This window comes from Sphaeramia orbicularis, chromosome 5, assembly GCF_902148855.1.
Source record: "Sphaeramia orbicularis chromosome 5, fSphaOr1.1, whole genome shotgun sequence".
Taxonomy (NCBI): Eukaryota; Metazoa; Chordata; class Actinopteri; order Kurtiformes; family Apogonidae; genus Sphaeramia; species Sphaeramia orbicularis.
The window spans coordinates 30,923,805-30,937,833 of NC_043961.1; the positions used below are offsets into that span (position 1 = coordinate 30,923,805).

The 14,029-nt window shown below is 37.1% G+C and overlaps 1 protein-coding gene across 2 annotated transcripts; it reads left to right on the plus strand.

Moving 5' to 3' along the window:
* Nucleotides 1-2,728: 2,728 nt before the first annotated feature.
* On the plus strand, nt 2,729-10,676 carry nbl1 (NBL1, DAN family BMP antagonist). Of its 2 annotated transcripts, none has more exons than XM_030133386.1 (4): nt 2,729-3,209; nt 4,319-4,500; nt 5,915-6,026; nt 10,073-10,676. In XM_030133386.1, the coding sequence occupies exons 2-4, from the start codon at nt 4,328-4,330 to the stop codon at nt 10,349-10,351; spliced, it is 564 nt and encodes a 187-aa protein (XP_029989246.1). In that variant the 5' UTR covers nt 2,729-3,209; nt 4,319-4,327; the 3' UTR covers nt 10,352-10,676. The 2 variants fall into 2 exon arrangements, with proteins under 2 accessions (XP_029989246.1, XP_029989245.1); XM_030133385.1 differs by having other exon boundaries at nt 2,730-3,199; nt 4,320-4,500.
* The last annotated feature ends 3,353 nt before the right edge of the window (nt 10,677-14,029 follow it).

The window sequence follows — 14,029 nt, forward strand, 5'->3', positions numbered from 1 at the left end:
TGAGTATAATTTGTGTGTGTTGGAAAATTTGTGTGTGTGCTTGCTGTGACCGAGACTGTTTTCATCACAGAAGCCGAGCAGGAGACGTCTGTTTCAAGAGGAATCATTTACACTTTGTATTCATTGGCCATGTGTCTGTTTGCCAAGAGTGTTATGAGTGTGATTGATCACCTACAGTATGTGTGTTTAGCATGACCACGAGCGTACGAGGAGAGAAGAGGAATTGCTAGTGTGAGTGTGTGCACGTTTATCCAGCCCCCCGGTGAAGCAGAATCCAAGGAATGCAGAAGAATGCCATTTCTGGACTGGAGCTCGGTCTTATTACTAACAGGTGAGTTCTGCACTTTGCACGTCTGAACATAACATACTTTGTGGACTTGTACATCAAAGGACACATTAGCACATGCACTCCCACTATCAAACACATGCATGCTTATATTTTCCTTGCCGTCACAGTTAACAGTTTTCCCAGCCATGTAAGCACATACATTCCTGCAAACAATACAATTCAACTCATTCCAGAGTCTTCAAAGGCCTGTTTTCTCTGCACCGCTGTACTGCAATGCATCAGCCGCAGAATAACCCTGTCAAAAATTAAGCCACGTCTCTCGTCCCTGTCCATTAAAATATTTCTTTGCAAGTGAAGTGTGAAACAGATGGGGGTGCTTATGGACACAAGCCAGACTGAACACCTGCGAGCATGGGTGAAGTGCAGGTATTACATGTGTGGACGTCTGACGGAGCTGAGATATAACTTGGGCAGCCAGTACCCATCGGCTACACCTGTCTGTGCCTGTCTGAAAAGTCTTCACAATGAATCATAATTACCCTTCTAATAACGCTACGTTTAAGAAGTGATCGTGTAAGACTAGACATGCAGAGCTGTTTGAAACTGCTGTGTGTTAATGTTGCTATAAAATCTGAATGAGCCAATGGAGTCAAATAACCTGAAGCACTGATGAACATATTTGAGGGACTGCAATACATGATTTAAGCTTTTTTGTACTTTTATTTCTCTATATTTTGGAGTGAAATACTCTAGTATAGGCTCCATTTACTTAAAGTAAAAGTATGTATGTATTATCAGCAAATATGACAATTAAAAGTTGTCTTTAAGCTGTAAAATGTTCCTTCTCAGAGTTTTAGATTCATTTTGACTGCTACATTAATTTATATATTGCTTTTTATTGCCTGCTGATCTCGCTTGAACTACTTTATATACTGCATTGTGTGGATTCATCTCCAGAATTGTATCACTATCCTGTGAGAACCACATATCTGTAAAAAGTCAACCTTTCATGAACTCAGAAAATATTAACCATTTTCAGCTGATTCAAGAGGGTTTTCCCCACGTATTTATCTTAATGAGGAACTAGAAGCACCCATTAAATTACAGTCTTTGGGTGATTCATTCCACTTCTGATCATACTTGTTAAATTACTGTGTCCTTGCAAGATTCTTAGCACCTATTAGACCAGGCTCAATATACTAATATGATAATGTAATAGTTTTGGAAGTTCAACCAACTAAATGCTTCTACTAGTGATATCTGAATAGTCTAATCTGGATTCTCTGTAGGTCATGTGTACATTTACTTTTTTATCCTAGAGCACAGATGTCAAACATGCGGCCCGGGGTCCAAATCTGGCCCCTAGGATGAATTGGTGAAATACAAAAATTACAATGAAGATATTAATAATCAAGGATGTTAAAATTATGTTAGGTCAATTCAATCTAAAGTGGGTCAGACTGGTAAAATATTATCATAATAACCTATACATAATGAAAACAGCAAATTTTCCTCTTTGGTTTAGTGTAAAAAAAAAAAAAAGTAAAATTATACAAAAATGTTTTCATTTACAGACTATCCTTTTACAAAAAAAAAAGTGAAAAACCTGAACAAATAGGAGCAATTTGAAATGTCTTAAGAGAAGTATGTGGAATTTTATACAAAATTCTGCCTGTTACTAAATCTTTAAGTTGTGATGCACATGTATAAATGATAAACTAAGGTGTAATATTGTTAACATTGCACTTTTTTTCTTAAGAATTTTCAGGTTGTTCATATCTGTTCATGTTATATTAAAGTACGGTTCATAGGTGTAAACATTTTCATAATGGAATTTTATTTTTTTCCCTCAAAAACATAGAGAAAACTTTGGAGTTGACATTATTTATAAGTTCTTATCCTATTATTTATATCATTTTACTGGTCCGGCCCATTTTAGATCATATTAGGCTGAATGTGGCCCCTGAACTAAAATAAGTTTGACACCCCTGTGCTGGAGTCTATGGAGGCAATAGCTGACCACTGTCAGTAGTTGTGAATGGGATATGACACTGATGACAGCAGCAGTGAATCAGATCTAGTTGCCGTGAGCTCAGTTAAACAGGCTGTTATTCATTTCATTACAGCTCACTGGGTTCACTTTATAGGAGCCTATGGAAGGAAATCATTAAACCAAACGGATCACAATCACATCTGTTTTGCAGTTATATTGCATTATTATAGGCTATTGTGGTATTCATTTTTCACATTTCATATCTATCCCAAAATCTCCAAATCCCACATGCAAGTGGAAAGTTGATGCAAGGCTGTAAATAAAGCCTGCATATATGTGTCTTGTTATATTTTCATTTTTGCTCAGTAAATCTGATGTGCGCTCACTCACTTAGGGAAACATCTGAAACCTTCCAGCAGCTCTTTCCCTCCCTCTTGGTTTTTCTTTCGTCCAGAATCAGCACAGCAGGACCCCTGTCTGAGGGCTGAACCGCGCCAGCCCCTGCTCCAGAGTTTTACAACAAAAGACAACAGCTTGGAAAGTGTTTTTGAGCGGAGTTACACGGGAATTTAACACTGGACGGGAGGAGAACAAAGGGGAGGGCCGGTCTGGGCTGATGGACTGGGAGAGGAGATAGCGCTCATAAGTCAAACCGATCCCACATCTCCCCCATCCTTCCCCGCAGGACGGATGGTTCTGTTCTTTCCGGATGATGTAACTGTTTTATGACAGACCGGGCTCGGATGTTCACTCACCGCTCTCAGACTACTCACTTTTTCCTGTAATTATCAGTGCACGGTGGTAGCAGTCGGACAGCCGCATCCTCCGGTTGTCGGAGCCCCGTGTCCAGGTTTCGGTGAGGGGGCTCAGCTCAGCGGGACGTTGCGCAGTACTCAACCGGCTGTACCCCGGGGTCGGTGAGTGTCTCAACTAAGGCCACTGTTAAGGCAGAGGTTTCCTACCTACTTATTAGCCGTGTATACAGTGCAGATATCACCACACTTTTATGCTAATTGGAGTTTTTGCTAGCGTTAACTACTTTTCTAACTTATCTACAGTTAGCTAGCTCCACTTGTTAATTACGGTTAAACCTCTTACCTTTCGATGTTAGTGGAATTATTTACTATTTACCTAAAATAAAACTGTTAAAAATGTTGCTTTATCTGAACTAATGGTGTAAAAGGAGACCGTCTGAGCTGTTAATCTGATAGTGATAGGTGTAACGCTAACGTTAGTAACGAATGAGAGAAAACACTATGGAAACTAACAGTTGGAATAAATGTTTAAAAAAATGCCACACTGTTTTGCTTTTGAATTTCATGCAGTTATTTTTAAACAGCTATTTTTCTTGTCAATAAATCACCACACATTTGCATTGAAACTGAATGTAATTAACGTTGTAACGCGTTACTATAGAAACATCTTCAGTTTGTAACGTGGTATTTATTATTATTATGATGATGCGTTTACGGTCGGCGTCCTTTAAATATTGAAATAATTCAAGTATGTTGTCCAAAATATGCTGAAACTGTCTTCTATCTGATCCATATGGAAAAGTGTTGAAAAGTGCGTTAAGTAGACGACGTGGGTGAGCACCAGGCTTTTCACTTTTTTATAAGCAGCAGGAGAAAAGGATTTTGTAGGTTGTAAATGACGTGACTCGTCGAGGTATTTTTAAAGTAGAGGACGAAACATCACAGGGAAGCCTCGGTGTTTAGGTGTATGGAGCACACATTTGTCCTCTAAGTTCTCACTGTGTATTTCATCCTGTATTCAAATGACTCCATGCTAACTGGATAAAAAAGAGACACATGGACTCCATATGGTTAATCACCAGGATGTTGTCTCTCCACATCTGAAAGGATATGCAAAATATTTTTTTTTTGTCAGATTTAGAGCCACATAGTATCTAAACATTCAAGAAAAGAAGTCAAAGCTCTGTTGGGTGTTGTGTGTTGTGTGTGTGTGTGTGTGTGTGTGTGTGTCTGGCCCAAGGTTAACAGAGCGGTAACATGCTGTGATTTTCTGCTCCTTTAGGTGCAGTCATGTGGCAGAGGATTCAGATTTGCTGCGCACTGTTTGCACTGTATTCAGCGGCAGCGCCTGCACACATCAACCGCCTGGCACTGTTCCCTGACAAAAGCGCCTGGTGCGAAGCCAAGAACATCACACAGATAGTCGGGCACACGGGATGTCAGCCTCGCTCTATTCAAAACAGGTCAGAATGAAGGCCCTCTCTGTCTCGCTCTGCCTGTCTGACACTGTTTGACTACAGCTGAGATCAAATCTGGATGTCAGTGAGTTGCATCCTCAGAGTCAAGCCTTATTCAATATTTAGGCCACATCAGGTAGTCTGAGTTTAGCATGGGAACTTAAGACAACTGTTTTGTGATTTTACATGTTATAATCGAACTCACAAACACATACTTTTACATATTATATGTTATACTGATATACCAACACATTTGATCTACACTGTAGTGGTAATGTACAACTATACAGTAGATTTGTTTTTTTCTTTTCACATTTTGCTGGAAGCCATTGGCTAAATTTAGTGTTTGGTGAGAAGTAGCTTGCAGTATAACCCTTCCATTATACTTTCAAATACCTAATTACTGATCACACGATATGCTGAGCAGACTTCATCTATGTATGTCGACATCAGTAGTGTAATGAAATGAATGAATGAAAGACAGTGGCTGTGCACATTAGTGGAAAAGTGCAATCAATATGCAATAAAATCTGAGGCATTATTCTGTAAATAGAGGGCAGTACTGTTGAAAAAAGCTGCTGATGTTCATAATTTTAGTGTCAGTAATACACACAAATCATCTACTCAGCAGTCAGTTACCTTGTATGTACTGATTAATGATTTCTCTACTCTGGGACTCAGCTCAAAGCACATTCAATGGTGGATCTATGAGAATAGTTCACAAATATATTGTTTCACTTTTCACTTTAAGCAAAGCTTATTTGAACAGAAATGAATAGTGAGTTTTTACAATATCAGAATGGTGTTGATATTTCTGAATAATCTTTAAAGCATATGTTAATTTTCAGCAACAGTGGAGCTCAAAGACACAGAGGAGTAGATGGTGAGGATGTATCTACACGGAGAAAAGCCTACATGCTTGATCTTTAATGAACAAAACATGTAAAGTGTCATTATTCTCCTTCAAAACATTTAAATGACTTGAGTGATTTTGGGCGTTAATTTTCTTGCATTCATTCAGGATATACACAGCTTTTTCACACACCTTTTTAATTAACTATTCATATCTGCCAAAATTTTCTAGTATAAAGTCAAAATAAAGCTGCTTAGTTTTATAGGAATTCTTCTCATATTAATTGAGAAGAGAAGACAAATTGTCATCATCTGTATAAAGCATTTAATTTCTAACCCCCAGTTAACTTGACATTTATGAATAACAAGCCTCCATTTTGCGTGTTTTGCTTGAGGCCATCATTCATCCATGGGCTCGCTAAATTAGTTCAGATTGCAGACTTTCCTTTCCCAGCGGCTCTTACTTTGCACAGAAATGGTCGCTGTGGCCATGCAATTGAATCAAGCATGTTCTGTCTGTAGGCACAAGGAAATAATAATGCACTCTCATTACTGTCTCTCGTTGCAGAGCTTGTCTGGGCCAGTGTTTCAGTTACAGCGTCCCCAACACGTTCCCACAGTCAACAGAGTCTCTGGTTCACTGCGACTCCTGCATGCCAGCCCAGACACAGTGGGAAGTGGTAAGAGTGATTGCACATTAGCTCATGTAGCAGGCCCACACCAATACTGACTTGTCAACCTCACATACAAACCACAAGTTTCCAGTAGGACAGATGGCAAGCATGCACCGAACACTGACAATGCCAGGGCTGAACAAACACACAGTCAATGGAGAATGTTTTAACACATTTCTCTCACAATAAATGTAGTTTCTCATGAAGCCTGAGCCTTTATTTTATATTCTTGTACAGCTCATTGTCCCCTGTAGCTAGAATGAATCCAGCCTTGTGACAACAAAGGCTTTGTGGTGAGGTGTATGTAGTTTGGGAAGCTGCCAGGTTGGCTAGGCGGGTGGGACCACAGGTGAGGTCACCTCATGTTTCAGTGGAGAATATTGTATCTCCTGCTCTGAGTGCACATTGGCTGTTGTATAGATTCATTTTTTTCCCACCAGATGGTTGTGTGAGAAAGGTCAAGAAAGTGCATCTCCAGTCTCTTCTTTCTTTTAATTAACCAGAGATTGTTTATGTCTGTGGGTACAATTGTTTTTGAAAGGCTTTAAAGAAAATTCACCTCAGAACATTACAAAGTCTGTTTGCATGAAAGGCGATGCTTCTCTGTGGTAAAACCACCAAACTGCTGGTTTGGCACAAGTGGAAGATTTTGATAAAATTGCTGAATAATCATTTTTACTGAATAATACAAACAGTAAGATGCATTTTGTGAGTGTGGGGAGTCTGTTGATTTTTGTAACACTGAGGCTCATTCTAATTGCATTTTCCCTTATTTTGTACATGTAATTGAGGACAGCTCTCTCAAATATGCTGCTATTTTAGTTTTGTAGAAGAATTGTTTTGCTCAATGAATTTATTTTCTCTGACGCCTTAGGTCTTTGGGGTTGAGTAAACTAATTCCTTTTGTTTTCCACAGAACTGTAGTAGTAAAATTTTTTTTTCTCCTTTTAAGTTTAAAATTGTTCCACTGAACAAAAATCTGCTTAAAATTCTCATCTGCTGAAGTATTTTTTTGTGTTCATTCACTGTGACGTTTGGCTTTCACTATGCAGAATGACATCTGTGCACTGTTTTCCGGTTTTTGCCTTTTCTCACACTCGATACTCACCAAAAATGTGAATTTAAAGCACAGACCTGCCACCTGGTTTTATGAAATCTCAAAAAATGAAGCATAAAGAGGGGGCTTTTATGGAAGCATTGCCTGGCAGAATGACTTTACCATATTGAACATTTTTTGTATTTCCTGTCTTAGTTTTCTGTGATGTGTCTGTGAGCTGCCGAGATGCAAAAAGACATAATCTGGCAATAAGATACCATCATCATCATCTTATAATTTATTTTATAGAGTGTCCATGAATGTCTTTAATCCATTTTATATAAATATCAAGTCTTGTAAATCCACAAATAATTCAGTGTGAAATTCTAAGAGCCTTTTCTACATATCTCATGTATAATTAATGAATCCATCTTTTCATGTGTTTTCATCAAAATGTGTTAATATCTTTTGTTTTAAGTACATATTTCAGATTTTGCAAATATTTGATAATCACTGGACCTAATGCTGTCTTTTTACTTCATACTCTCTTTAAATACATGTTGACAAAATACAGATTACCTAATTCATTCTGATGTAAATCTTATGTATGCACAGGATCACATATATTGTACTTCCTTTTAGATTTTTCTGCATTACTTGATTATATTACTCGGATAAAGGAAAAAGAGGATTTGTCCAAATCTAGTCATAAATTTGGTCAAAATTATGTTGAAAGTCTTAAAATTAAGTGTTAGACAACAGTTAACAGCCTATTTTATATATTACAAAGAAAATTATTAAGATTCAGAAAATGGTAAATTAATGCTCCTTTTCCTAATAATGTACAATGTGAACCAACGTCATATCTTTGTACGTACATATTTATATGTATGTAGAACTGGGTAACATGGCCAGGATGGCCATGCTTATGATTTGAATCAGTTTTTTGTGGCTTTGTGAACTGAAGACAAAATATAATTAGAGAATGACAGGATTCTAAAACTATATGCCATATATGACTAGAGAAACACACTCACAATTAATATATTACAGGAAACAAACAAGAACAGGCTACAAGGAGCGTCTCCAGAGGTGTAATCTGGATTTTGTGATTTAGACATTTTTCATGATTTTCAGAAAGTTAAAGATTAAGGTTAAAAATTTTGTTGATCCCTAATCGATCAAATTTGACACAGTAAAGAGCAAAAGTAAAACTGTAAAACTATATGTACTGTATGCATAGATCTATAAACACAATAAAAACATTTATACAGTCTAAAGTATTAATAAAAACCTAGATTAATTGAATTCATTCATTATATTGCCCAGCTCTATATGTGTACAGTAGTGGAAAAATGTTTCTGGACACCCTTAAAATTTTATGCGATCTGAACTATTATCATGAAATATTTGAAAAAAAAATCTTTTTTGTGTTTCAAAAGGTGTGGCTGCTACAGACAGGCACGAAAATAAATAAATAAATAAATAAATAAAACTACATGACAGTTTTAACGTGTTGTCCCCTGGGTGTGTTCCATTATTTTGCTGAAACATCCAGTTTTGTTTTGTTTTTTTTTTTTACTTTATATTTCTTATTTTACTACAAACATGGTTAAACATACATAACACAAACAGGATCAGGGAGTCAAAACTTACAGGGATACATAAATACATAAATAAATATGCATTCTCACACAGTGTAAATGTGTCTGTACATAAGTTACACTTGCTTAGGCAGGTTTAAGCAGGTAGCGTTTTTGAAGTTACTGAGTTAAGAAAAGGGTTCACTTTTTCCAGTGTCCTTCTCCTACATCCTTTTGTAGCCTCAGATTATAAGTGATCTGCTCCATGTGATGTAACTGATTCACTATTTATAAAGGTGTCCGCAGAAGGCCTGTGTTTTCAAAGCCAGGATCTCGTGATAGCTTTCTTGCTGGCTGCCATAAAAATCCTTAGTAAATATGAATCACTCTTGTTTAAATCTCCTGGGGAAGTCCAAGGTATAGTGTGGGAAAGGACATATTAACCTCAAAGCCTAGTGCTTTGGACATTGTTTTGGACACTTCCTCCCTAAACAGCCTGATAAGGGGACAAGACCAGAATATATGAGCGTGGTCCACCGTGGTCTACTGCACCTCCAGCATGGCAGTGGGGTCCCCATTTGTCTAGATTTTTGTTTAGGGGTTATGAAATAAAAAGTAATCTTTTTCCAACAAAAGTCTCTCAAAGTTAGTGAGTTTGTGGATGAGATTTGCGTTTCCCATATTGTGTTTCCTCTGTTATTTCTATATTCATCTCTTTCTGAATCATCCAGTTTTGACCTTGATGAAACAGAGCACGTGCAGAGGGGAGCATGTGGGTTTGGAGAGTGGAACAACACTTGGTTCAGTGATTTAAGAGTGATTCTTCATGTAATATATCACAAATGCATGGAGTGTCCAAAAATATTTTTCTACCACTGTACAAGGAAGGTTTCTAGAGGAATAATCTCAATTCTGTGGTTTAGGCATTTTTCATTTTCAGTAAGGAGAAGATAAAAATTAATTTATCCCTACTTGGTGAAATTCAGTTTGTCAGAGCAGCTGAATAATACAGAGGGTAGTATAGACCAAAGGGTAAAACACATAGGCCAAAGGGTAAAAATAAAACCATAAACTTAATCCTAAAATATATAGTCTAAAGTATGAAACCTTGATTAATTGACCTTTATATATTGCCTGGACCTATATGTACGAGGGAGAGTCAAAAAGTTCTCAGACAAATGTACTAAAAAGTTTAGTTTTATTTATTCATATATTTAACAGACCTCCCTGCCTTGAATTTCACAGGTCCAGCTGCTCCTTTTGGATGCCACTCTTGATTGAATTTTGCTCTTTGGGTCAGCCTAGATCAGAAAGTTTCATCCCCAGTGACACAGTTTGAGTCTGAGAACTCTTTGACTCTCTCTCTTGTGTGTGTGTGTGTGTGCGCGTGTGTGTGTGTGTGTGTGTGTGTGTGTGTGTGTGTGTGTGTGCAGGTGACTCTGGACTGCCCGGGCAGCGAGGAGTCTCCTCATGTGGATAAGCTGGTGGAGAGGATCTTCCACTGCAGCTGCCAGTCCTGCAGTAAGGAAGGTGTCCAGGAGGGGGCAGTGATGCAGCTGTATCCAGCAGATAACGGCCTGGACTCTCCGTCTTTACCGGACGCTCTGGGAGGGACTCAGTCCAACCCTCTGCCCCACTCAGATACACACTCTAAGCACGGTCACACACACACAGAGCACCACACACTACCACACACATCAGACGGAGGCTAGGTCCATCATCTTCGTCTCCTCCTTCCTCCTCTTCTCCACATTGCATCCTTTGTACCAATCTGTAGTAACGCCACAACACTTTGAAAATATGACTTCACCTTGTGTTAAAACATTTCTGTAAAGGCACATACTCACAGTCATGCTTTCAGAATACACTCTGTTGTATATAAAGCCGTACCAACGCACCAGCCTATGCACTCTTATTTTGTTTGCTGATTAACACATGCATTTGTGTGTATTTGTGCATCCAGACATGACTATAGTTCCTCAATAGTCTCAATACTTTATTCTGCTTTAAATCCAATAAATTTTATCGTTGTGATAACTGCTGTGTTGCCTTTATTGTTATAGTTGAAGTTTCTTTTTGTGGAATCAAAATGTCCATGAATCTCAGACACATGAATCTCTGTCTTTATCACTGTGTGGCAGGGGTGTGTTGATCCAGTGCACATGGTTGTGTTTACCTTAATAACAACATTTTTTAGAACGTTTGGCTGCTAAGTGAAGCACAGAGGAGCTGCGTGATAGAAGAAAGACCCACTGTTCGCTGCTTTTTTTTGGACAGAATCTAAGATAGAATAGAATAGAATAGAATAGACAGAATTTTTTTCTCATCAGGCCAAAATACTTATTTGGATCTCGTGATGGAAAACAAGAAAAATTATTCCAAAGAGTTCTAATTTAATAATTTGTCTGACTGTCATGGTTTTCAGCTTTCTTTAACATGAATTTTACTTTTGATTATCAGTGCTGGGAAATGCAGTACATGAACTGAGATACTGGCACATAAGACAAGCCAGTAAGGAGCAGTGGTGTAGATTAAAAGTGCATTGTTAGTTGTTTCAGTAACTTAAACAACAATCAATAAGTTTTGTATTTTTTAATGTCTACACAAAGGAAAAAATGCCCCTCTAAAAACAAGTTTAAAAAAATTAATACAAGATATTTTTGCCTGAATTAAGCAAAACAAAAAAACAAACAACTGCCAATAGAACAAGTGAAAATTATTTTAAGATTTCTTGAAATAAGATTTTCAAGATCTATTGTCTAAAAATAAGTTCTTATATCTCACTGAAAAGTTACTCTTTAGGTGATTATGTATTAGTTTAAGTGTGATAAGATATTTTGACTAGAAATGAGAAAAATACATTTGGTAAGATTTAGATTTTTTCCAGTGCAAAGCCCCAAATTACACCATAGGTGAAAGTACAGTTTATTTCAGTTGCTTTAATGCATATTTTTGATCTGAAATGAAGTTTCATGCTCAACAGCCACATGACGTCTGTATATTGTAAAAGCAATCAATCATTCAATTTGATAACTGTATACGATGATAATGTACAGTTCTGTACTTATCCTCTGTTGTTAAATGCATGTGTTGATCAGTTGAATAGCACAAAACAACCCTGCAAGAGTTAATTACATGAGTCATTATATGTAAAATGGTTGAACCAGATGTTGTATTCTGTCGAATATAATTCCTCTTTTACAGTTTTTGTACATGTCTCTCAAAGTGAATTTCTCTCAGGTGAGTCTTTGCTGAAACTAATGAAGATACAAAAAGTATAAAGTTGAGGTACTTGTAGCTTGTATACTTACACATTTGTCTGACACTTTTTTTGACTTAGTTGACTGTTTTTCATTTCCTGTCTTACCAGTTCAAAATCCCCTTAAAAATTCATTGTCACAAAGATGAAAAAGGCCTGTTTTTCTGAGCTCATGAAAATCGGACTTTTTAGAGTTACACAGTTTGTACAAGTTATGTATATGATGCACACTGCAACAACACAATAATATATATTATATTTAAATCAAGCCCATTTTTAAACATGTACAGCAGTAGAATATAACATACAGTAAAATAAACCCAAAGTAAAGTAAACCTATATTAGACTGACCAGGGATGATTTTATTGCACAAGGACTACATTCACTTCTCATACTTAACCCATAAAGACCCAAACAGCAACTGGTGATCAAAACCATCTACTGATGTAAAATGTTTAATAACTTCTGAACCACTAATCTGATCAATACATGTAAATAACTGGTGTAAAATGTAGTTTGCCATCTTTTCATGGTCATCAGATATGACCTATTTGGATGTTCAGAGGCTCCGTAGTGAACGTGGAAACAACATTGTCCTCTACAACATTGATTCACCAGTGAATCTTATGGAGTTTGATCAATGACTGTGGTTGTAGACGCTTCATTTTACATTCAGTTGTTGATATATTTGCTGAAAAAGTAACTTTTTCTTTGGTTTTTTTCTGTTTTTGATATAATAACTCTCAACATCTGAGCTTTTATGCACATCCACATCAGCAAATTAAAACAGAAAATACCTGATTTTCATGGAAAAAATGCAAAACACAGGATAATGTTATAATAACTGTAGATAAATCACTTAAGAAAGCTTAAATAGAGAGAAAAATTCATTTGGGGAGTGACATAAAAGTAACACAGAGTCTTTATGGGTCGAAGTATATTTAATTTAATACTTATGTATGTCTCTTTGTGTCAGGTTTAAAGGAAGAACTCTGAATATACATTTCCACTGCTAGCCCCGAGAAATGTTATGCCACACAGTGCTGCATGTCCAGTTCTGCCTCAGGGATGATTCCTACATTCATTTCTAATTTGGTGTTTTGCTCTTTTATGCTTTACTGTCCTGCAAACTGATTTGCATTCTATCTTAATAACAGGGACAGTCAATAAATTGTAATGCAAAATGTGAAAATGTGAATCTTATTTAATTGCTTGTAATTAATGAAAGCACTAAACCATAGTTTAAAAAAAAAAAAAAAAAGAGTAGCAGTCTTGTATTGCAAAGCATTTTTACTCTTGTCCAGGACTTGTCAATGCACTGACATCATCACATTGAAAAAAGATAAACTGCGGATTTTGCCAGTAATCCATTGAGTGGTGCTGCTCATAGATCTCCTTATACGTGAGGTGACAGCTTGTGTTCATGTGCTAGCTGTTGACCTGAAATGTCACCAAAGTAACATGAATTTCCATAGCAACCTGCCGGATGCTGTCCAGTAAATGGATCCTAAGTGACCTCGTGCTTCGCTTGAGGCAGACATTAAAAGACTCAGAAGGACGCATTGTGCTTGATGGTCCAAAGAGGAAACAAAGGGAACATGCTCACAAAAAAATATACTCAATAAAATAAAAACAAGAGGGAATTGTTTCAGTGTGTATATCAGAGTTCATACATCATACACCCCATATTGTGGGAAAAGTTCACAGACTGTCCAGCAGATGTCAGCAGACATTACAGTATATTTAATAAACACTTCTTAAATCATGTTCCAACAGCTGGAAATCAGACAGCAAAATAAACACCAAATGTTCTGTCTTCAACATCATTTCTCTCCTTCATCCATCATTTCCTATATGTTCAGGGGATATGCTTTTTTCCCATTTCCCATTTCACACACAGCATTCTCCCATATCCTCCCATCTTTTTTCTTCTTGTTGCGGGTAATTAAATTTGAACAGCGAAAGGTTGACTGTCTGTCTGTACTGCAAAACAAATCGATCATCCCCTTATCTCGCAGCCACACAGCTGAAACGCTGAGGAGAGTGAAAGACAGAGAACTTAGAGAAGCAGACACTGAGATACCACAGCTTACTGTTGGACACAAACTTGTTTATCAACCTTTAATATACT